The 24,969-nt window shown below is 41.9% G+C and overlaps 1 protein-coding gene and 1 long non-coding RNA gene across 4 annotated transcripts in view; both read right to left on the bottom strand.

Moving 5' to 3' along the window:
• svila (supervillin a) overlaps positions 1–4,413 on the bottom strand; it is a 46,023-nt gene extending 41,610 nt beyond the window's left edge. For all 3 annotated transcript variants that reach the window (XM_073488507.1, XM_073488508.1, XM_073488509.1), the window contains exons 1-4: positions 4,395–4,413; positions 3,874–3,937; positions 3,627–3,769; positions 2,807–3,536 (exon numbers count right to left, since the gene is read on the bottom strand). In XM_073488507.1, coding sequence (XP_073344608.1) covers positions 2,807–3,536; positions 3,627–3,769; positions 3,874–3,881 — 881 coding nt within the window. In that variant the 5' untranslated portion in view covers positions 3,882–3,937; positions 4,395–4,413. The remainder of the gene's footprint in view (positions 1–2,806; positions 3,537–3,626; positions 3,770–3,873; positions 3,938–4,394) is intronic.
• A 48-nt stretch (positions 4,414–4,461) lies between these two features.
• Positions 4,462–24,969, bottom strand: part of LOC141014633 (uncharacterized) — a 50,609-nt gene continuing 30,101 nt past the window's right edge. Inside the window, exons 3-4 of the long non-coding RNA XR_012180505.1 lie at positions 5,402–5,465; positions 4,462–4,486 (exon numbers count right to left, since the gene is read on the bottom strand). This is a non-coding gene — a long non-coding RNA (uncharacterized lncRNA). The remainder of the gene's footprint in view (positions 4,487–5,401; positions 5,466–24,969) is intronic.

The following is a 24,969-nucleotide window of genomic DNA, read 5'->3' as shown; positions in this document are numbered from 1 at the left end:
CACCAGCAGGATCCTGCTAAGAATACAAGCACAACTCCCCATTGAAGGATTTCATTGCTATTGTGGTTTTGGGAGAGACAGCACACTCAATAAAATATGAACTGTATTTTTCTTTTGAAATTTTTGTCAAAATAAGAGCAATGACTAGAAAAACAGAATATGATGTGAGATCAGATCTGGCCACAGAGCACCTATGTTAGCAGCAGTGGGTGATTTGTTGATATCTAACTGGGAGGATAGACCCAGTTTTCATTCATTGATGAATGTTTTCAGAGCCATAGTCAGGGTTATAGATTCTAACTTGTCCAAACTTCAGTCAGATAAAGGATCAATCAATCAACAACCCCTTTGTCCCTGCACTCTCCCTGCTACTAAGAGATGGAAGGGGGGATGCATTTTGGTCATTTTGCAAACAAGGGGGATGGCACCCCCCTCAAATGGCCTAAAGGTTATCACTGACCTGCTTTATCAAGAGAGGAGGCTCATTTTAGTCAGACATGTCTAACTGAGGTCTTATCTACTGAAGCAGATATTCAGGGGAAATGCCATCCCACTCAACCACAACCAAAGTCAGGCTGGCCCGCTGATGCTGCAGAAATACAGGTAGCCTAATCAGTTCCATTGAGCACAGGCCTGGGTTCAACAAAATCAAAGAGAATGTCCCTGATTAATGAATAAAGAAAAAGAGGACTCAAGCTGGACCGGTTCTAAATTATACTCAGTCAGATTAACTGCAACGGATGTTGGGTCTGTGTGTCAATATTTTTAACACCGGTATAGCTCCAAATGGATCCAAGCATATTCAGTATCAGCTCTGATCCCATTCGTATCCCAGCCATCAACCTGTGTTGGGTTTCATACATTTTTTCCTGTCTACCTCTAAATTAGCCAATGTAGAAAAACATTTACAAAAATGTAAAACATTCATGTCACATGTTGTCCTTTATTGCTTTCAAATGGTCAAGTTCATGGCAGCAACCAATATCACCAAATGTTGTCTAACTGCTAGGACTGGGCAATATATACAATATACTGTATATTGGTATCGTGATATGAGACTGAGATACCGTCTGAGATTCCAGGTATCGCTTCATCATGATATGGCGTAAGTGTTGTCTTTTCCTGGTTTTAGAAGCTGCGTTACAGTCAAGTGATGTCATTTTCTGAACTTACCAGACTGTTCTATTTGTTCTAATACTTGTCTTTACCCACTTAGTCAATATATCCACATTACTGATGATTATTTATCAAAAATGTAATTTTTTAACATTTTATGAAATACCAATAATCATCCCAACAATATTGTCGTAGTATCAATATAATATTGTGATATTTGATTATGTCGCCCAGTCCTAGTATTTATGAAGTGCTTTTGAGGACATTTCAAAAAATACTATCATGTATCGCCATACAGCCTAAAAATATTGGGATATTATTTTAAGGTCATACTGCCCACAATAAAGTGCCACATTCAATCAAGAAGAAGTCCTGTTGGAGGGCTCTGTTTTTCTGACAGCATGTTTGATTCTGATCTAGACTTCATGTACATCAAGGACTGCTTTATTTTTGATTTAATGGGATACATAATCTTGTTCTGTGAAAGATTTGCCACAAATTAACTTTGAAACTCAAGGTCATGTCAAAGAATTTTGAGGGGCCCACAGGTACCCTGAGAAAAGGTAGAAGGGACACTTTCCCACGTGCTTCTTTCCCATTTGACCTTGTGGATCTTGATCAGGCCCAGCTGTGGGTCAGAGATCCGACCGTCACACTGAGCCACCCGGTAACACAACAACCTGCCTGCAGCACAGACACACACTCTGGCCAAGCCTTGAAATCTGAGAGAGGGACTGGTGAACAGTGAAAGAGGATGATGCAGACACGAACATAGGAATGGGAATGATAGCATAGTCGAGTGTAGAATCATCTTCATCTGGTCAAAGCCTGGTCAAGACCTGGGCTGGGCCAGCTGTTTGTTACATCAGAAATGGAGAAGAGAGATGTATAGCAGCGTGCATGCTGATACTATCTGTGCTGTATCAGTGGTGGAGCCAAAACACTCCTTAGTACTTACTTTCTGCAGCAGATAAAACCAACAATAAAGACAGCATTGAGGAAAATAAACATCCGCTGTCTGTTGGGGTTTTTAAAATTAGATTTTAAAAATATAAATTGTATTTGTTTGAAGCAATACTTTGGGCTATCAGTGCCTTATTTTAAGGTCAGTATACACTGTGATTTTGGGCAGGTCCAGACGAAACATGATCAACATGACAGAAACATAGTGATATCTTTGGTTGTGACCAAAAAAATGTGGACCTACATCTCACAGTGAGAGAGGTACAAAGATTTTGACTGTAATCTCTTACTACTACAGGCCCTAATGAGTCCGCAAACCATTTTGCCCAGAACCTTAAGTCTGATCCGAGTTCCTACGAGCCAGAATCCAGAGGTTTACTTCATCCAAACAGCCTTGTTAATAGATCTTCCTAACAAAATAGCAACAGCCTGGCTAGTTGCTTTGGGAATTTGCAGATAAAAGGGACAGAGACATAGGTATTGGGAGGGAGAGTTAGTCTGATGGATAATGCTGTCACAGCAAGTCCATCCATGAAAGAGAATGATACAGCACTGTTCTGGCCACATGGAAACCATGCTTGAACTTTGTATGAATGGATTTGAATTGAAGCTGGGGTCTGAGCACTAGAGAGGGAGTGGTCTGCTAATGAGATCTCAAACAAGGAAAAAATAAACTACTTGGCAGATAAATAGGGATCCAAAAGGAACAGTGATCAACACCACTCACCCCTGTCTGCTTAGGATGCTGTGGGCCTGCTGCTCGATGAAGAGGTCCCCAGGAGACACTCCTTGCTTGGGTGAGGAGACAGAAGAGTGCCTGCTCAGCTTGGGTGAACTAGGTGGCATCCCTGTGACTGAATAGTCCTTGGCGGGCACCCAGGCAGCTGAGGACACTGATGTCACATCCATGTATGAGGAAGAGGATGGTGGCTCAGGATGAGCAGCTCGACGTTGATTCTCCAGGTTCATCAGCCTCTCCCTCTCTGAGAATGAGTCCAGCCTGCTACGACCCATCTCATACCCCAGGTCGGGGTGACCTTGCTGTGGTGCAGTGCGTCCCACCCTTGGGCTAATGGCAGATGTACTAGTGTAAGAACTAAGGGTGATGTCCCGGTCTTCCTCCCCCACCGACTCTGACCTGCTTCGCCTCTCTGAGCCTTCTGACTCCTTCCGGGGGTGAGTGTATCGGGAGGGACATTCCAATTCTGGCTCCTGATCCAAAGAGATGCCATAGCGCTCGGCCAGCTGCCTGCGCCGCTCTGCTTTGTAGCGGGCGATGCGTTCAGCCTTAGACTCCAGTTCTGGGGCACTGGTGGTGGAGCCTGAGCTGAACACAGGCTCTGTGTGGATGAAGGACTGGGGGTCAGGTCTGCATCGAGCTCTGGACTGGCGCTCTGGAGCCATCAGCTGCATGTCTGGGCTTTCAAAACCCTCCATGCCATACCGCTGCACTGTAACTAGAGGACACAAAGAGGACACAAGTCAGTTATTCACTTAGGACTGCAGAAAAAAATCAAATAATAGTTTAAGTACTGTATTTCTCTCACCACCACATGGCTCACAGGGGTCAGATGCCCTGGTGTATCGTGGTGTGTCCTCCTCCAGAAGGCGGTTTGCCACCAAGCTAGGCAGCAGAGACGGATGCACCTCACCCTCTATGCCCTCCAGCCGCCGAGCGATACGTTCCTTTCTATACAGAGACAATAAACAAGCAGTAGTCAACCTCAGGCTTGGTATCATCCTTCATAATATTACCCTCATCAATAAAAATCCCATGTATCAACAACTTCTCACCTGTTCATTTCCCAGTCACTTGCGCTTGTGGTGATGCTTTCAAATCGCTTCCTCAATTCAGAGACTAAAGGAAGAATAAAAAACGTAATACTATTACAGCTCCGTAATAGGGAACTATTTTCATTTCCTTGCACATTCTTTCTTATTGCCCAAATCAAAACTTGTGAAAATCTAATCAAAAGCGACCTTCAGTGGCTCAGTAAACACTTCATTTCACCATCCAGTGAGTCTTGAAAGATCCACAAACCTCTACAGGACCATATCTCTTTATTCGACCTACATTTTTGAATGATTTCAACCTGTTAAGAAAATAGTGCAGCAGCAAACAATATTTGAGCTGCACTATACTTGTAGCTGCACTACACTTGTAAAAAAAAAACTGGTTTCAGACTAATCTTGACATGAAGCCACCTGGCAAAGAGGCTGCTGTTGCACAACAGTGACTTTCAAAAACCCTGGGAAGGTTGACATTGTGAGGGCCTTTCACAAGCAGACAGAAAGAAAAAAAAACCCTTACTCACCTTTAGGAAGATTGGCCAAGAGACTAACATCTATATCCTTGGTGCTTTTGGCTGGGTCGTCTTTTTCGTCGAAGGAGAATTCTTTCTGGAAGCTGAGGGACGAGGAAAAATACCAACTGTTATTGAAACAGGGCTGAGCTGTGGGAAACAGGATTGTTTATAGTCCAACAGTGGAAGGGGCTCACTAAATCAATCTCAATTTGATCAAACTGTTGTCCACATCATTAAAAACATGTTGCTGGAAGCAGCATAAATTTGAATGATGTTCAAGAATCTCATCAATCAGCCAATGGTTTGTGGATAAAGCTCCAAAACAAGTGATTAATCATCTTACAATACATTTGGTTTTCAACCTGTACATTACCATCAAGTCTTCAATTCCCAAATATTTATCTAGAAATTATGAGACAGTTTTACCATCGTCACACCCTCTGCCTCACACATATACACACAAAATTCTGAAATCATTTATGGATTTGATTCAAAACCACAGAGTTATAATACAGTGTAGAGAGAAACTTCCAGGGGATTATTCATGAGGAAACAGTCAAGAACTGGGAAAACATGATTTTGCAGTTCTTCCCATTCCAGCAACCACAGAGTTGTGAACACACTGATATACACACACATCGTAGATCTTTTTTTTTTATTAAACCAGCATCTGTTTTCATGACTGCAATCTTCCAACATGTAATTCTACATGCACAATGTTTTTGAGTCAAAGCCACACCCAAACAGTTTGGCACCAACTGGGTGTCACTGTGCCCAACACTGCAAAGAACTTTCTTTATGGAGGCAAACATGTCAAGCAGGTACTGTACAGTATTTGACGTCCGACCAACGACATGTTTGCTGAACTATCCCACTGATGCTGCAGCAGGGAGGTTTGACACTGCCAAGCAGGAAAGTGAGCTTATCTTTTAGTTTCTAACTGTATCTTACCCACTAGGTCTTTGACAAAGGCACCTGAAACAATAGAAATGAAAACCACGTTTTTTAGATCTTACCTCAGAGCTCTCTTCTGTAGCAATCGTGGATTACTTAGTTTAATGGGGGTCTCACTCCCAAGTCCTGTGAACAGAAGAGAAGAGTGTAACATTTAGTCATGTTCATATAATCAACATAATGTTCATTCACCCAATTTTCAACAGCAGAACCTTCAGTTTTAGCTTTTAATGAACAGACACAGTGCTGTGAGGCAGGTGAAGCAGCCAGTCTCTGTGCAGGTCCTTGGCACAGACTCACATTAATTAAGTGGACTTCCACTGAGAAGACAAATGGTGTAGAAAACAATAATCTGCCTGCCTGACTGAATCACATTAAATAACAAGTGATCTATGTAGTTTAGGCTACACAGGACGCTAGCACCCCTAAAAATCCCACCCCCTGCCCACTCCCGGAAACAGCAACACACAAATCATCAGAGCACATACATCCAGAGACAGTGACTGTCTCCCTCCCAACTATCAGTCTATGTGCTGTGTATGAGGTCATGGCTTAAAGGGTTTAATGGAGGAGTGACTGCGTGTGTCACTGAGACGGGCGCTGTAAAGTCTGATCACACGTCAAGGTTGCAATGCAGTGCAGCTGGGACAATGCCAGGAGGAGCCAAACACATTAATGTCGCTGGGCAGCACCGCTATGAATACAGATAGGGGACAGCATGAAGAGACAGAGAAAACATTCTGTCACATTCCCCAAACCTTACAAACACACTATTACCAAGCTATGTGATTAAACTCAATCAAGAGTTAACAATCTAACATAATAAAGTCTGGTGTCAATTAGGAAAATGGCCAAAGTCAGTAAACAAGGGCAAAACGTGACATAAACACCTGCCTCCAGAGAAATACTGCCTCATTAGCAAGAAAAAGGGCATTATTGGGTATTAAGCATCATAAACAGTCTCGTGAGGAATGTGAGTTCTGTGGATCGTCCCTTTAAGGAATGTCTGCCTCACTTATTGACTCCAAACCTCAAACGTGTGGTTTTGGCTGCCCTCGGACCTCATAGTGGCCAGAGCTGTGCAATTTCGGGACAAACATGTGGTCCCATTTCCGTCCTCTGAGTTCACCTCAGGGCCATGTGAGGCCCCCAACTCCCCCACTGCTCCACCCAAACCCCTAACCTCTCCCCAGAGGCAGCCCACCCCTAACCACCCATTACAGATCTGTTAGTCCTTATTAAGGATGTTTTGGTTGATGCTTTAAATCCCCCCTACTTAAGCAAAACATCATTGGAGAAGAAAGAAGGCTTATTTGGAGAGGGTGGTGTGCCTGGATGTGTTTGGGGATGGTCGTGTATTGTTTCAGCTGGCTGGAATATGGCTGGTGAAAACACCACTCATTCCTTGCAAGCCTTGAATGATAATCCTGGTAATCTGAGCCGATCATGTTTTCCTTTGACAGTGACCCAAAGATTAGGTCGAAACTATTCTAGCAGATATTTCAAAGTTTAAGACAATGGTTGGATAAATCCTGTGCACACATATCCTTTACAGTACTGACTGAAACAGTAATATATTATTATTCAGTGATCTCTAATAGCTACTGTAGCAATGAGTCCACAGGGCTTAAAAATCTAAAATGAATCTCAGTGAAGTCTTGTCTCTAAGAATTGAAGAACTGTAGCTGATTCTCCCACTTATACCTACATATATGTGCTACAAAAATGGCTTTGAATGAGCCTCATAAACCCTGGGCTAAAACTTACTGAGGACATAAATTACACACAATTTGACTTTGAATGTTTCCTTCTTTTCACTCCCTTTCTGTGTGTTCATTACATGTCTTGTCTTGGCACGTTGTGTCATGTCATTTCAGAATAATTTGGGCTACTTAGAAGTGCCATCATTTGCATTTAAGTGGTGCTGTAAATGTTCAAAGGTGTGATTCTACACAACAGGGTTGTACAACGAAATGTAAGTTGTAGTCCCCTCTGCTTCACTAGAAAAAAATTGTATGCTAAAGTGTTGAGGAGTTCAGTAGTGCCACAGACTGAGGAAAGAAGCTGCCCTGTAGTTTGGTGGTACGGCATCAGATACTTCTGCATCTTTTGCCAGACAGCAGCAGGTGACCAGACTGTGGGTCCTTTCTTTAAGTATAGGATATTAAAATGTTTTTCTTGCAATGTGAAATATTTTGGGCATGAGCTGAATTTCTTGGCCTGTATTACTTTACAATTCAGGCAAATTAACACAGTATAAACTCATGCTTTATAGCTCCAAGCAGGATTATCGGATTATTTTTCTTTTAATAATCTGATTGCAGATCAAATAAATTATTTGACAAATGTGCTGCTTTGGCTCTGATGCAGCATGTAATCTGCAAAGTAACTAAAGTTACTACATGTAGTGAAGTAAAAGTACAATATTTGCCTCCAAAATGTAGTGGAATGGAAGTATAAGGCTGCAGAAATTGGAAATACACAAGTTGAGTGCAAGTACCTCAAAATTGTACGTAAGTACAGTACTTGAGAAATTATACTTACTTACATTCCATATGCTGTTGATATTGCAGAAGATGTTAACCATAATGCTGACTCAGCAATGCCTGAAGTGGTAAGGAGTATATATCCTAAATTGACATCTTAAATATTACCACTTGGAAGAGTCAGACATACTGACTGCAGAACTGATGGTGGTTCTTAATCCATCTTACATGTGTGCATGCCTGTGAGGTAGTAGCAAATATAATGAGATGGTTCTTGTTTTCAAAGTTGCAAAAATAAAAAGTACACACGTTGCACTCTGTAATGAATGCATCTGTATGATAAATGAAGACTCCAGTTGTAGCAACAGCAATTGTGTTATAGTTGTGAAGCAGTTTGCTACAGCATGCTACAGGGAAAGCTTCGGTAGGCTCTTTGCATCAATGTTTTTACCAGAGCCTGTTTCCCACATCTCTACAATGCAGGTGGCAAGTAAAATGTTATCATGACTAACAGTCAAAAAGGTCAAAACTTTAACACCAAGTTAACAAATACCAGAATTCCCCTTTATGCAGAAATGTGAAACAAAACCAGATGTAACAGTAAAGGTTAATTAGCTGCTAGTGTGAAAATAACACAAGCATCTGTCCCTCAGGGGCAGCTGTCTGAGGCTATTGTCAGGTCCAACATATAGAGTTCTCCACAACCCAGACCTGTATTCCTTTTACACCTCACAAAGCCTATATGTAGTGGCATGTGGGCCATCAGGGGCGACCCCCTAGAAAAGCCCAAGTGCCTCAATACATTCGTCATTCCAGACACAGGCATAAAAACCTCCACAATGATCACAGATGTGGCAGAGCCTTTGATGCTTGCTGTAATCTACAGAAACACTATGGCTGCTATAGCCGGGAGGGACTGCGCCAGGAATTCCTCAGCACCGTGCCCCGTGTGTGTTGATGAGGCTGTAAAAGCGGCTTGACACTGATAAAACATGAGGATGAAATGATTTCATGATTCAGTGGAGTGTCATTCAGGCTCTGAAGTGAGGAAAGCCTTTTATGTGAAGGTATCAAAGGTGTGAAGCACAAAGACTGTATAACACTGTCTGTACACAAAGAAACTATGGCTCAATCCAATTTCAATTTTTACCCCTACCCCTTGTTTTCAAGCTCCCCCTTGCCCCTCAGAACAGAACAGAGTTACAGGGGGTAGTGGTTGAAATCGCCCCCTATGAAATGGGACAACCTTTCAAGACCCTCATATGTCAACCACTGAAAAACTTCATGGGAGGAGGAATCTGGGGGAGAGATTTCTGATAGGGCCTGGCACTCTGCTATTACATTGGTACACTCATCCTCTATCTGTATATGCCACGACCTGCTGCAGGTTAAAGTCCTTCACCATTTACACATCTATAGAAGTAGACTAACCAAGCTGTACACAGACGTCGACCCGACATGTGTGAGATGCCATCAAGCCCCCACCAAACATTTCCATATGTTTTGGTCATGCCCAGTACTGGGGTCATTGTGGTCTTCCATATTTAGGACATTCTGTTACATGTGTGGAAAGGAAATCACTCCTGAACCCTTTATTAGCATTTTCAGGACTGCTCGGGAAGGCATATCCTTTCCTAACTCCCAAACAGAGGCAGTGGCCTTCTCGTCTCTCCTAGTCCGACACCTTAGTCCTCCTTAAATGGAAATCGACAGCACCCCCATCCCACACACAGTGGGTTAGGGACATCATGTCTCACCTTAAACTGGAAAGGCTAAAATACATAACACGTGGCTCCATTCAGAAGTTTGACAAGATATGGCAACCATTTCTGAGATTTTTTGAGAAAGTGTTAGCCTCCAGCAACCTGGGGTCATTTGCCATTTACCTGATGGAGATAGAAAAGCATGGATGCTTGCAAATAAAAAAGAACATCTGTACTCCCCTGCCAGTTTGCACCGATATTAGAATAATGGTACCAAGTACCACTCAGCAGTTTGCTGCCAAACTTAAGCTACATTTTCGGTGTCATATGCTATCAAACGGGGGACTGCAACATTGAAATACGCAAAAATGTAGGACTGTCATGTACAAATCAGTATAACAATGTAACTTTAGCTACCTAGCTAGTTAGCTACCAAGTCATCGGCAAACTAGTAGCGATTATGTTATTCCATAATAATAAATTGAAACAACAGAGACTTCTCATAAGCCTCTGTCTGAATTGTGCCTCTGAAAAACCTCCATTTGGAGGGCCATGTAGCCCTAACACTTCACCCTACCACTCTATCCCAGTGAGAATTGGGACACCCTATCCTGTGAATGCAGCGGTAGAGCTAAGTGGAAGGGGCAAAGGGTGTTCCTGGAATTGGGCCTCAATTGTCAATGGTAATGCTCTGCTCTGACAAATCCAACTTTAACCTGAAGCTGAGGTCAAAACTTACAGTTATATCACATTACAAAAAAATGGGGGACCATTCACAAGAAGACTGGAGTGGATGTCAATCAAACTGTAATACTTACTCTATGTGTTAAGACACAAAAACACCCAGTGTGGTAACCAAAGAAGCATCAGGGGCTGAGCATATGTCCAAATTGAGATAGAGGATTAACTTCAATTCCTGGGATTACAGCAAGCCCAAAAGGAAACGTGTCACTCTTTAACAGTCTGCATTACATCACACTGTGTGTGTGTGTGTGTGTGTGTGTGTGTGTGTGTGTGTGTGTGTGTGTGTGTGTGTGTGTGTGTGTGTGTGTGTGTGTGTGTTTAAGTCTCAACATCCCCCCAACAGTTGCCAGCCTACTCTGCCTTCACCCTGCCTGCTGGGGGACTCAAGTTAAAACTAAAGCCTCACTCAGAGAGGCTTAAGAAAAAAAGCATTACAAAACAGATGGAGAATCAGAAATTAGGTGAGACGATGGCTACAAACAGTAGACTTACGTGACAATAAGCTAATTATGTCTTTAACATGAATAACAATGAGAATACAAGCAGCTCAGTCTCAAATTAAATTATGCGGAAGAAACAGAAAGCAAAGAACAGCTAAAATGACACACACATACACCCTCCTTCCCCCATAAACCAGTCTCACTGCTCGTGTAAAAGCCTGAAACTATGGGCCACCTGTTGTGGATTCCCAGCAAGTTCAGCAATGAGAGGCTAGATCTCAATACTCACTCACTCACTCAAGAAATATTACAGAGAAGGGTGGGAATGAGAAGCACCCCAAGAAGCAGACATGGACCTATGAATGTACCTTGAATGTAGCATCTTTTGTCAGTACTAAAGCTGTCACAATTTTGATTCTAAATCAAAAACGTATTGAAATCAGCTAAATTAAAAGCAGGATCAGAGGTTCTCCCAGTATTGTTCTCTCGACCCTAGCCTACCTCTGCGCATCCCAAGGAAACAAAACCACAGCTTCAAGACGGCACAGTGAGCTGACAGGTAGTCTGCAGCTGCACCTCCAAACATTTATCGTGTGCACAAAGACGAATGAAGACTGAGAAACAGAACTTTGCAACAACTCAATTTCTGTCTTATGTTGTCTCCTGTTGAATCACTGCAGAGTGGTGTTTTTTGTTGAATTCTGGCATAAAATCAATGATTTGTGGAGCTTTACGAACCCAGATGCGATAGTCTGACAATGTGTAGCTGTCAGTGCAGAAAAATAAAAGTTTTGATCAAAAATCTGATTGAAATCGATTTGGGAGAGTCGTGACACTCCTACTATTTCCTGTCTCGTGCTGACTCATTTGTTCTGATTAATCACAGCATGTCAGGACTTCTGTATTAAGGCCAGGTCACACCAAAAAGGGGTACAGGGAAATTAACCCGTACATCTCCAGGAAATATGTGGTTCTAGAAGACTGGTGACACAGTGACTACTCACCATGCTGCAGTAGTTGGTGCTCTGCAAACTAGCAATTCAGAAATATGATGGTGAGAGACAATGACAATCGCTTTCCAAGCTTCTTTTGAATAACTGTAATCTGAGCAATCATCTCTCCCTGACATTTTGTTCTCAGGGCTGTGTCATTTCATTCAATAAAGTTACAGACAAGGGAGAAAACGTGAGAATTCACTCGCACAATTTATTCAAAAGACACGTTTTTCCTCTATATTTTCTCTTATTCCCGTCTAAAAACTTGTCTCTTTTGTGGAGCAGTTTATACTCCAATAACGCAGCTATAAGCTACAATAACTTTCTGCATTGTGGACTTAACTTAAGCCTAACCGTCCACTGTCAAGATGGTTTAATAATGGTCAACAGCTCAAATTTGAATGGCAAAGGTCACTAAAGTAAAACTCAATGCAAAACAATTGTGCAGATTTACTTTGGCCTTGCAATGGAATCCACCTATTGTGGTCATTTCACAGAAATTAAGTGGTTTTGCTTCAAACTTTTAAATGCTATGTGACAAGGTCCTTAAACTTTAAGTTGACAGGCTGGTTAAAACTTAATTGAAGGTTTAGTTATTTGGAATTGAGACAATTTATCTTATAAAGTAATAAGAGCAGATTTAGGTTGATAAAAGATTTAAAATGTTGGTAATTCAGTGTGGTTTGTTACCCCGGCAAATTGCACAGGTACACAGCAGTGGGCCAACTGTAAAGTCTACATCCGTACATGCAACTACACTTTCCTAAATCTGAGTCTAAGTAGCAGTAGAGCCTAGAAATAGCATCTTCCCTAAACCAGCCCCCCTGCACTGTAAAGAGTCCCTTGTCTCTGCTACGTAGTGTCCTTGGAGGCTACAGCTGCAGTGCAAGGACAGCTGGCTAGAAAGCAGGACAGTGAGCAGAGAGGAAGGGAGCCTGCAGTTTCTTGCCTGCCAACTTCTAAGAGCTCAGATTCCCAGCTCCACAACCAGAGTAACCTGTCCCAGAGCTCTCTTCAATCTCAGCTCTACCCGGAGCTGCAGAGCCCCAAGTCACTGCTCTTACCTTGGCTGCAAAACTTGACGTGAGTCAGGTAATTCGAGATCCACGGGTTCCGGTACATTTTGGCAACAAAGTCAGTGGAGAGGGTTACACAGAAAAGAGGCAAAAGAGATGGAAAGACAGGGCAGCTGCCTCAGAGGTGATGCAGCTACAAAAAGCAGTTTGTCAGTGCTCCGGGACAGACAGAGAGAGGAGTCAGGTAGTGTTAGAGAGAGGCAGTGGAGGGAGGGAGGGAAGGAGGGAGGGAGGGGAGAGCATAGAGAGAGACGTCCCAGCCGCAGTGCCGGGACAAGTAGAGGTGGTCCTGGCAGGCAAACAGAGGAGTGGTGAAGCTGTGGCTGCAGCTCTGCCCCTTTTGAGATCCACTCCGCTCTGGTTCCTCTCGCTAACCGCTAAGTGCTAACCAGTGCCCACTACAACAACCTGCAGGGCTGAAAGCTGCTCAGCACGGGCTAAGCTCATTAGCCAAGGCAAGCAAATTAGGCCCCATCCCTACTACAGATCGAAGAGGTGTGTTGCATGCTACAGTACAGAATGAGGCACAGTGGGGAGGGGGAAAAAGAGTGTGTGGGAGAGAGAGATAGTTAGGAGTGTCCCAGGAGAGTGCTGCCTTCCCTTGGCTCACACACACGAGCGGGATGCCAAAGAAACCGGTGCATAGCATCAGAAAAGGAGGGGGGAGAGAGAGTGCACAGGCAGGGTGGATGGAAGTAGAAATGAAGTGAGCAGGGAAAGGGGAGAAAGTTAAAATGACCCTCTCAGCCAGATGAGAAATTCCAGTCATCTCTCAGCGGGGACAAAATAAAAAGAACAGCATGCAGAGCAGAGAGAGAGGGGGAGAGAGAGAGAGAGAGAGAGAGAGAGAGAGTGAGAGAGAGAGAGAGTGAGAGAGAGAGAGAGAGAGAAGGGAGGGACAAGGAGAGGGTAAGAAAGACAACGATAGTGAAACACAGTCAGGAAGAGAAAGACAGAGAGAGCATGCATACAGTAATGAGACAGACAGAATTGGAGTTCTATGTCCACTTATGAGTAATGGTAACATTATGTCTCACAGTTTGGTCCTTCCTAGAACAGCTGAGAAGAGGCACGAGAGGAAGAAAAATGTGATGATTTATCGACTGCCCCTACGATTCTCCTTTTAACACACTCATCAACAGCGTTTTTGTCCCACAGCACACATAGATATTCCTGTGAGGCGTGATACGTATAAACCCATTTCATGGAATGATCATGCTCTGAGTGAATGTCAAGAACTAGACAAAAGCAATTGCACACACATAACTACACTTCACCTATGCATCAATGTGACGATGACATGCTAATCGTTGTACTGATGGGGCCTTGCAGGGAGGCTGGCACAGAGCCTGTGACTGTTGGGAAAACAGTGAGCTGTATCTTATCTTTGTGCTGCACAAAGAGCAAAATCTGTCAGCGCTAAACACCCCGGCTTCAACATAAAGCAGATCTTGTGGATGGAAACAGTCGCAAATGTCAGTTTCTCAGTTTAGTGGCTAAAAGAATGGCAAGAAAAGTAATTAGGGCAGAAACATGGTCCATGCAAGTATGCTAATGACAACGCCTGGCCCAGCTGACACAACATACTCAACGTGTGCTCGTACACACTGGTGGACTGTAGAGGTGTGAATCTTCACTGGCCTCACGATTTGATCACGATTCAGCTGTCAACGATTCAAATGCAAAACGATTCTTGATGCATCGCGATGCATCTCAGTGTACGGCATCCTCAATGATCTATGTGACTGCAGCTGGCTACTGTTTCATCATTTATATTCCCCTAAAATAAAAGCTGCATCTTTTCAACACATGAACATCACAAAAACAAAACATTTATCCATCTGCAGTGCCTTTCACGTTTGTTGTAATCTACAATAATATTGTTTTCACATGGCAGCTTTAAGATAAGGCATTTATTGACTCTGCTGCTCACACCTCTCTCAGAGCTGGACGGCAGAGTTGACAGCACCTCCTCAGATCTTGGCTGATTAGCTGGGCTTGCTGTTACAGTTATTATTTATGGCTGCAGACCTTAGCTGGTGAAAATGGCTGACGTGATTAGTAATTGCTGTGAGGCAGAAGTCAGTTCGTGCTTCCCAGCAAGGTCATAAAATCCGACATGTGCCCCAAGAAATACTCGCAGGTGATCTCTGCCTCCCTCTGACATACCTCCTACATAAGTAACGTTACCTACCTAATGTCCGTCCACAGTTCAAAGCATGGGAGCAACACCGTGACGCAACAATCGGCATAAGCTGCAGACTCTCGATGACTGTATGCTCTGTCTCTGCATCGATGCAGAATCTTCCATGTCTGCATCACGATGCATCTTATAATCGAGAAATTTCCACACCTCTAGTGGACTGTGAACGTAACCAACTTCAGTCCTCAAGAAGACGATGTAGAGCTAATCAGTTCCAACACACAGTGTTGTGTCTGTGGAAGATTGTGTACTGCTGTACCTTCTGCACAGAAGAAAGAATAAAAGAAATAGGGAGAGAGAGAAGTAGTGACAAAGTGTCGTGAATATACTGATGCATACAGACATCAGCTAGAGCTTCGTCAAACTGGTAAGCCATGGTTGTTTTGAGCAGACTGTATCAAAACAGAACTGCTCAACTTTCCACACAGGCATTTGACAAGAGGGCTTGCACTGCCTCCCAACTAGACAATTGAACCAACACAGGCTACAATCTTGCAAAGACTCCCTGGCTGTACCTTACTGGATGAACGCCACTCATGAGGTGTTCTGGATTTCAAACCGGACAAACATAGTGGCTCATTTGGAAACTTTCTCTTATATAACGAAAATTGTTCACTGAAATGTGATTCTGAAGAAATCTAAGGCGAGAAATCAGCCATGCTGTTGCTGATTCCGTCTTTATTCTAACTTGACAATGGTTTCAATAGTTTTCTGGTTTTTCCAGAGGTGGAAGGTGGCGCTGAAGACCCCTGAACTGCATCAGTGGCCTTGCCCTTAACTTTACACAAATGAAGAGGTGGCATCGATACCCCATCTCTTGAAACGAAACGCAGCACTAACAGAATGCATTGCACGGCTGCTCACATAGACAATGAATGGGAAGCTTAAAGACGAGCTTGAAGGTTCAGCGTCACATCTGCCTTTGCATGCTTGTGTGGACAATGTTTCTGCCCTGAGAGAAAAAGAAATCTGAGAATGCTATTCCATATGTTGTGATTTTCAGTTCTCAGTGCACTTCTTCTGAATTTCTTGTAAATGTAAGCCAAGTTGATGAACCACATCAAAAACACCAACACAGACCAGGCTTATCACATCATTACATTTGTCAAATCACATAAATCTGTCTAGCCTCACCATCATGGGCTACACAGGTGTGTCAAGAGTCAGACTGACTGACTGACGGAGGTGTGTAAACTTCTGAGGTGGCATGCTTGGATCCTCCTCTGAGATGAGCTCATCTGGCTCAGCATGTGAGATGCGCACATAGTCAGAAGCATACATCACAAACCTGCCAATCCACACCGGGGGAGAGTTGGGAAGAGCTACTTGCACGCAACACATTTATGATGTTCATTCTGGAACAGAGAAATACATTGTGTCCTTTTTGCCAATTCATTAATCATGTGATAATCATCGATGACAAAATAAAACTGCTAAACGTAAAGTTAATTTGTGACGTGATTGTGAAGGTTTAACAGGGTGGTTTGAGCACTGTTCATAATGTTCTGAAGTTGGCCTTGTAAACACTCCCAGAATTCTCTTCTTTGTTACTTTAGTTTGTTGTTGATGTTCAGTCATTCCAGTTATTATGCCACATATATACTCTTATTTGGTTTTTTTTTAATTATGTGCATTCAAACCACTACCATTTCCCTGTTTTTCACTAGAATGCAGAGTTGAATTCAGTCTATTTTTGAGCATCTCAACTACTGTTAAAGCACAAGCAACATTTCTCAGTGAGTGAATATAATAATGCCAAACCGATCTGTGCACCTTAAATGGCATCAAATACAATCACTGGTAAAGTTAATGCCAACCACAACATGTCCCACTATCCAAGCTATCATCATCACCTCTGCACCTACCACCTACCGTCTAACATCTGGCTGTCTGACTTGTATGTAATGTTTGTTTCTTTGACTCATCTGCTACAGGGATGACATCAGACTTACAAAACCACCCGACAGTTTCTAACCTGTTATTAGCAACGATGAGTCTTTACTGCCAAGGATGGGCAAGACTCTACAGGTCGCTGCCATGATGTAACACTGCTCTTGTTCTCTAATCTTTGTGGGGGATTGTAGGATTTTTGTAGGCCACAGAGCGAAGTAGCATGCATATAAACAAAAAGCATGTGTAAAAGCAAAAAATGCACAGACAGACTTAAAGAAATGGTAATTATTTGGCATTCAGACCACATAATGAGTGATAATTATTAAGTATGCTGCAGCAGGGATGAGGAATGCAAGCATGTGCAGTGCTGCATTAGGAGGGATTACTTTTGCTACACATCACAAAGGGAAGCCGCACTTCAAACACACTGAGGAACTGAGCTGAATGTTTACTCAGTGTGAGCCCTCATATTGATTATGCAAATAAAAACTTAACTATTTAATCCTTTAAATCTAATAAATCTTAGACAAACCTTCCCACAAGGTGACCATCTACTTTGTTTTGAAGCTCTGCAGCAACTGATTTAAGGTTGCTTCTGTAAATGCTTACACATTGACCATAAACTAGCCTAAAATGGTTAGAAGAATGACTGCACTGAGACCAGAAACTGGATCAAAGGTCAATGAGAATGAAAACTGAAGCCATCTCTGCTACCCCACTACCAAGCTGTGGTGAAATGGATATGTCCCAGGAAATCTATAGCCTTTAAGGAGAGCTTTCCAGGAAACTATACTGAGATCCATACAGGTTTGGAAGAAGGAAAATTGATGATGTTACAGTACCAATATTTTTGGTGAGCTGACAACTAACCATAATTTGTGCTAATGTTGAAAGTGTGGTGACACTTCATGCCAAAACAGAAGCATTTAGAGTTAGCCAGAAGCTTTTGTTCTATAAATACTGTTTAGTGACACATAACATGCAGTGTTGTAAAAAGTACCCAAAGTAATACTTGAGTAAAAGATACAGTCTTAAAATATTACTTCGGAAAAAGTGAAAGTCACCCATATGAATAGTATCTGATATTACATGTACTTAAAAAAGAAGTAATTGTCTGACCATAAATGTTCTTCAAAAGTCTGAAAAGTACAAGGCAAAATAAAATGTACATAAAATTACATGTACTGTATACCGTAGGTTGACTAATTGTTGGCCTGGCTGATTATCAGATCTGATATTCAGCATTCTACTTATTATTGGAATCCGATAGTTGATAAAATACATTAATTTTAATATACAACATTGGCTGCAGCATCAGAGTAGCTAGAAATTAAAATGACTAAATAAATGTACTGGAGTTAAAGTGGAAAATGGAAATACTCAAGTACAACAACCTCAAAATCGTACTTAAGTACAGTACTTACTTACATTCCATCACTGATACCATGTGAAACTAAAACTCAATACTTACACCAAGGATAACAGCACCAAATCCATTCATTCTTGTGTGGGATTCAACTGAACTGACAATCGACCTCAGTTGAGTTAAAGAGTGAGAGCTGAAAGCATGTGAGCCTTCAGACGAAGTATTTCAGAGATGCAACTTTTCAATTTATCAGTTGATGTTTAAGCTCTGAATACAAAGGAAATGTCAGTTAACATGTAAGCACTGAAAGCAGTTGAAGTGGAATCCCCGAGAGCCATTTTTGCCCTGTGGACAATTGAATATATAAGCAATGGAAGTTGTTGAACAAACTTTTAAAGACTAAGAAGTGAAAGTAGTTGAAGTGTCAGTTGATGCGAGCACTGAAAACTGACAAACAACTGTCCATTCATGTGTAAGTAGAAAGTAGTTGAAGTGTTAGCTTGTACATAAGCAGCCAAATCAGTTAAAATGTTAATCTGTAAATACATTTTAATCATAATAACAATGTCAGCATGGCTGATATATTGGTAAGCTAACAGGTAAAAACACGACAAGAAAGGCACTCCAGGCTCTTTTAATTAAGAGGCACCAAGAGCAAGGCAGGTTATGTTTAATATCATAATAACAGAGCCACACCTCTCCACTAATCATCCCCCCAGATGTTCAGTCAGCCACACATTCAGAGTGGATGCTATTTCAGCCTGGACAAGCTCACATGTGGAGCCAGTCAGTGGGTCATTATTAGATAAACACTTCCAGACAGTCCATGTTTGCACTTAAAATGACCTCTAGTGCGCAGAGGCATCTTGACAGGTCTGCTACAAGAGAAATGCTTAATGGCTGCGTCACCTTTATCTTTCAGAGGAGACAATGCTGAGAAAGAGGTAAAGAAATAAGCATTAGCGGGGTTCGTCTCCTGCACTGGGCTCTTTCACAGCCATCTTAGAAATAAAGTCCAGATTTATGACGTCCCCTAGGAAAGATATCCGTCTTGTCTGTTGAGAGAGCAGCAGAGGGATCCAATGCATAAGGCCATGCCGTCTCTGCAGACACATAACAGAGTCTGAGCCACTGCACCATGGCCATAAATTCAGCTGGGGGGGGTAGAGAATGAAACATAAAGATATTCATATGTACACATAAAGGGAGTTAGAGGGAGGAAAACTGAGGCTAAAAGTTGTCTGATGTCTGTACTAGGCATGATGGGATTTCAGTATGAAGCAAACAGATTCTTTTATGTGCCTTTCAACCTTCAAAGAGTAAAAATGGTGTGTTGAGAAACAAAATGTTCTTACGAAGTTTAATATGAAACTTCAAAACTGAATTTGCAGCCAGTATTGAATCCACTTATGCCGTTTTTTTGTCGAGCTGTGTCAAACCAAGCTGCACAGATTTGATTTACCATCACCAGTTTTACTGTGCTGAGTTGAGCCGAGCCGCACCGACGAAGGACCTGCTCAGGAGTAGGGCCAAGCCACGACCACCCTGCCTCCAAGCAGGCTGCGGTGATGTCTTGTGACTGTGACCAGTCGGTAACAAGCACCCTCTCCCCCTAAAATCGATACTCAACTCATAAAAGTCAGTGTGTTCAGCTCTCAGTATCTCTTTAGTTTCTCTAGTCCAGTTTGTTCTTTCAAACATCTGATGTGTTTCACTGTTTCAGGAGTCATGCTTAGTTACTGCTGCTGAAAACACGTTTCCTGTGATGCTGCTTCATAATAAAAGCCTTTAAATGACTAAATAATGGGGAGCTTTTATTGTGAAGAAGTTAAAGTAAATTAAATGATGTTTGTAACTGAATTAGCAGAGCCACTTTGTTAGCGGTGATTCTTCGATAGTACTTTGGGGATTGGGACAAGAGCGCCATTGGTTTAAGACACACCTTCAATCATGTTGTAGCCATAATAACATATTGTAATTTGTTGGATGCATCTCTTAACATCCATGCCAACGTAAAGGACACACAGAAGTACGTGGGTAGTCACACTTAGATCGTTTGAGATGGATGTTTCTATTTCTGTCCACGAGGGGGCATATATTAGGCTTCAATTGAAAAATGGTGAAGCAACTGTTGATATTTAAGTAGTTACAGCAGTTGAAATGTTAATTTGGTTAAGTGGTTAACACAAACATGTGTTGAGCTTGTGTTTTACTCCAAGTACTTTGGTTGTTCTTCATTGAAAAGTGAGTAATTGATGAAATATGGATGCAGCTACAAGAGATAGAGATGAAAGTAATTGAAAGTGTGTTCTACACTCCCCATTGGTCCCAATCAAATGAGCTGAATTACAGGTGTGAAGGTGAAATAAAACCCAAGTTTTGATTTCAATTCAACTTCTCAACATTTCCCTTTTGGAACAGTTCCAAGTTAATGAAATATCTGAATGTGTTGTACCATATTACATATTTGTTTTTTCACGTGTAACTTAAAATATAATTGTGATAGACTGAAAAATCAAATATGTTATTTGATACAACAAACCTAGATATTTTAAACTTGTAACCACATTAAAAACAGACCTTTCAATCAGAACAAACTGTGAGCAAAATCTGTCCTCCTATACTGTTAAAGTTAAGTGTTAATAGAGTTCTCTAGCTAGCTTAAATGGCATCATGCCTATGTACCTTCAGTAGCACCCTGATGCCCTGCAGGGCCTCTAAGGTCAGATATGACAGACTTCAAACTTCAAGACACACTCCTGGACAAGAGCTTCAAACCTCTTTATCGACTTCCTTTCATAAGTGCCTTAAGTCTTTGAAACTTTACAGTCGCACTGCAAATAGATACACCAAGACTACACTGACCTTCTCTAGCCAGGGTACAGTGTATTAACACCCAGAAACAGAAACACACACACACACCTCAGCACGGCTTTCCCAAAATAAAACCGATAAGAGGTCTTGAGTAGGGGACTCAGCAACTCAAAGTGCAACGATCCAAGAGCTCCATTGATATGTACCTCAAGGCCTATCACACAGCTTAAATTTGGCTCTGGACATTAGCTCTACCTCAGTTAGACCAACAGAAGGATTGAGCTGGCACCCTCAAATTTCTTTACAAAAGACATTCATGAAAAATTCCACCCACAGATATTTCTGTGTTCAGCATCACAAATCTGATGTTTAATGCTATGATGATTTTCCTACAATACCTTTAAAGCTCCATGAAGAGTTAGAAAGAGGCTCTACGATTCCACAGAGCTGACATTAAACCTGACATTTGCTAAAGCTATTTACTTTCTTCTATTAAACTTCATCACAGTTACTGTGGCAAGAACATGGGAAGTCACATTGTCCACCTCTGGCTAATTCTTTATGGGAATAAAAAATACACCAAACAACAAAAACAGACCAAAAGACTTGAGAATACAAGGTCAAAATTTTTTTCACTCTTTAGACTTTTCCTTTTCCTGCTGCTGAATAAGTAACTAAATACTAACAGTGATTGGACCGCACACTTTCCAAACCCATAATCGCAGTCATGATTAATTTGTAATTACATGAATCAATATAGCACCATCTGTTCCACAATGACGATGTGACCCTTGAGGCATGTGATGCACCTCAATATCCTGAAACACACGTCTACGCTACCTGATTGAAACAGGGCCCTAGGGAAAGAAATATATACCCAAGTCAATGCACACTTAGAGTCTTCAGCTGTTAAATAAACACATGTGTGTGTACTTAAGTGTGATACACACAGCACATCTGGTCAGGAGAGAGAGCTACAGCACCAGAATTCTTCATCGATCCCACTTGCCAGGGAATTTGTTTCCATCCCCGAGTGCCGCAGACACCTTCCCAAGAACTGTCATCCTGGAGAAAGAGAATGCTTGAGGGGATGGAGAGACAGTGGTGGAAAGCTTGTGTCTCTCATTTCCCTCCAGAGTCGACACAGTGTGAGGTGAGCCAGCTGAGCAGAGGCTGCCATTGGTGAACTAAACCAAATGTAGCTGCACTGATCGGTGTCTGGCAGGATACACCTATTTCCAGAATAAGAGCTGGGAACTCAGTGAACTATGAGCTCCGTAGTGCAGGTCTGCTATGTTTCACCAAATATAATATCAATGGCATAGGTAGCTGCTTTTCCACAATGTATCATTTAAAGGAACAGTTCCTCCAAATATGAAAATTTTGTCATTGCCCACTCTGCCCATGCTAATGGAAAGTCAGGTTTCATAGTCCACAAAACATTTCTGAAGCTTCACAGCAAAACAGCGTTGCAGCATTCACCTAAACAACTCAAGTAGCTGGGGACTAGTCTCCAGAAGCCCAGAGATCCAAATTGATTTATAAGACTTTATTTAAAAACATTTTTTAAGCCCAAATCTTCACTGTAGCTGCCAAGCATGACGCCTTAGCAATAACCCCATCTGAAGTGGGTGCACAAGCTCTACCAGACATCAAGTGAGTAAAAAATGTTTTTATCAGATCAGTTTGGGATCTCATAGCTTCCAGAGACCTCAATTACATCGGAGGAGCTGTATGGAGTTTTTTTTTCTTCTTTTAATATTTTAAAAACCAGTCCCCAGCTACTTCAGTTGTTTAGGAGAACGCTACAATGCTGTTTTGCTGTGAAGCTCCAGAAATGTTTTGTGGACTGCAAAACTTCACCTTTCCATCAGCATGGGGATGAGTAGTGGGGGGTGGGGGGTTTGTAGAAGGAAGTAGTGCATGCTTCGGCGAACTCTGAGTTCATATTGTTTTCCAGTAATTTGTGTACTTAACCTTATCTACGTGCATGAAGGGTGATATTATGCCTTATAAGACCTAAAACCTTTTCCAAAGGCAGGTCTTTAGAAGGTATAGTATAAAAGTACTCAATACTACAGTTACTGTAATGGTGCACTGGCCAAGTGGACAAGCCAGATGACTTTTGTGTTGGTGAGCAGAGTTCATGGAAGTAGAGTTTTGTTTTATGGCTTTTTTACCATTACCATTACCTTTTTTGTGAATTTATTGTTTACATGTATTTAAAAGAATTTTTCCAATTTTCAACCACAATTTAGAGGTTAGATTCAGGTAATAAAAATACTTGGTTAGGTTTTAGAAAAGATCACCATGCAATGTGACACGGTAAGGCACCGCCCCCTGGTGAAATACCAAGTTTTGTAGGGAGTCAGCGTGGAAACCAGTCCTAGATACTATTAGAGTTTAGGATAACATAAGCAGAGCTGTCCGACTCTTTATCCATACTCTAAAAGCCTTTTCTCTTGTTACGTTAAAAGTAGGTATACATGGAAGCTTAACAGCCAAAAAGGTTTACTCAAGGGAAATAACAATCTTATCTTAAATGTTTCTATTATCATACTCATAGAACTAACAACTCTCACAATAAGAAATTCAGGTGGAGATAGCGTTTTCAAGCAAATCATGTAAACAATAGCTTCATTAGTTTGATAGCCCTCCCTGTGACAGTTGCTATCATTTCAGTCGGCAGAATTGATGGTTGTTGGCTAGAACTGAGAAGCTGCATTTGATTACCTCAGTGTCGAATCAAAAAACAGTTGTTTCATGTTGTAAGATGTGTGATCATTTGTGGCCCTTATTTCTCATCAAATAACCCCTTTCCATGGATGTCTTTTTTAGTGAACAATCCAAACCATTCTGATTCCCCCTTTCCCCAGTCACATTCTATCCAAGGTTTTTTAAATGCTTATAAGTCTATCTACAAAGACTTGCAGACAGACTGTGAACACACAGTTGGCAGTATGGTCCCACAACATCACATGAGACGGTCTGTTCTCTTTTTCTGTCCTTCTCTTCCAGCTGCAGTCCAGTCTGACGTCGAGCAAAAATTGGGAAGGGAAGGGCCAAAAAACAGTCAACGTGAAACATGACGCTTTGTTGTAGCTGGAAATAAGTGCCAGAGCTTGGGTGGCTTACGATTTTTTTTTATGCATTTGTGTAACTTTTGTCTCAGTTTATTTGTATGAACTCAAATCATGAATTCCCTTCAACAGTCAACAGAATCATCTCAGCCACAGCAGCTTGTGTCAGAGCTCAAGTCTGAGGTCAAAGCCAAGGGCAGAGACCCCAGCTCAAAGCCCTATGTGCTATTAGTGGTCCATCATAAATCACCACTAATTAGATTTTAAACTGGGGCTGGTGGGTTTAAAATAAAGGGAAAGCTGTCATGGAGGAGTAAATATGCACTTAAGACCTACCACGTGAGACCACCACGACTAAGCCCTCTGCAAGACTGTGGGGGCTACATAAAGCCTGAGGTAGGTTCATGTGGGTCTGCAGACAAGGACACTTTAGCCTCATCTGGCTTCAGACAGACTGACAAAAATCAAGATATAGTAGACAGGCAAGTCATTACTCAAACCGTAACACTTGTTTAGTGACTCCACCAGTGCTATATAATTATGATAATCCATGCAATAATAATTCTATCATTTATCAAGCAAAGATATCAATGGTTTTCTGGTTATGTCTTCTCTGATGTGACTACCTTTATTTTCTCTGTTTTATATAGTATCAATGTATGAATGTATGTCTTTGGTTTTGGACTATTGGTCAACAGGGCCAGAATGACCTGCTATCCTCCTTCAGCTTTGCAGAGTGTTTAAGCGTCTTTCAGCTAAATGTTTTGGTTTTACAGCCCGCAGCTTTGTAGTTTAATTCAGCCCAATGCAGCTCACATCAAATCCTTTTC

This window comes from Pagrus major, chromosome 19 (genome assembly GCF_040436345.1).
Source record: "Pagrus major chromosome 19, Pma_NU_1.0".
Taxonomy (NCBI): Eukaryota; Metazoa; Chordata; class Actinopteri; order Spariformes; family Sparidae; genus Pagrus; species Pagrus major.
Note: the sequence above shows the minus strand (reverse complement) of the source record. Positions and strands in the feature narration are given on the sequence as shown.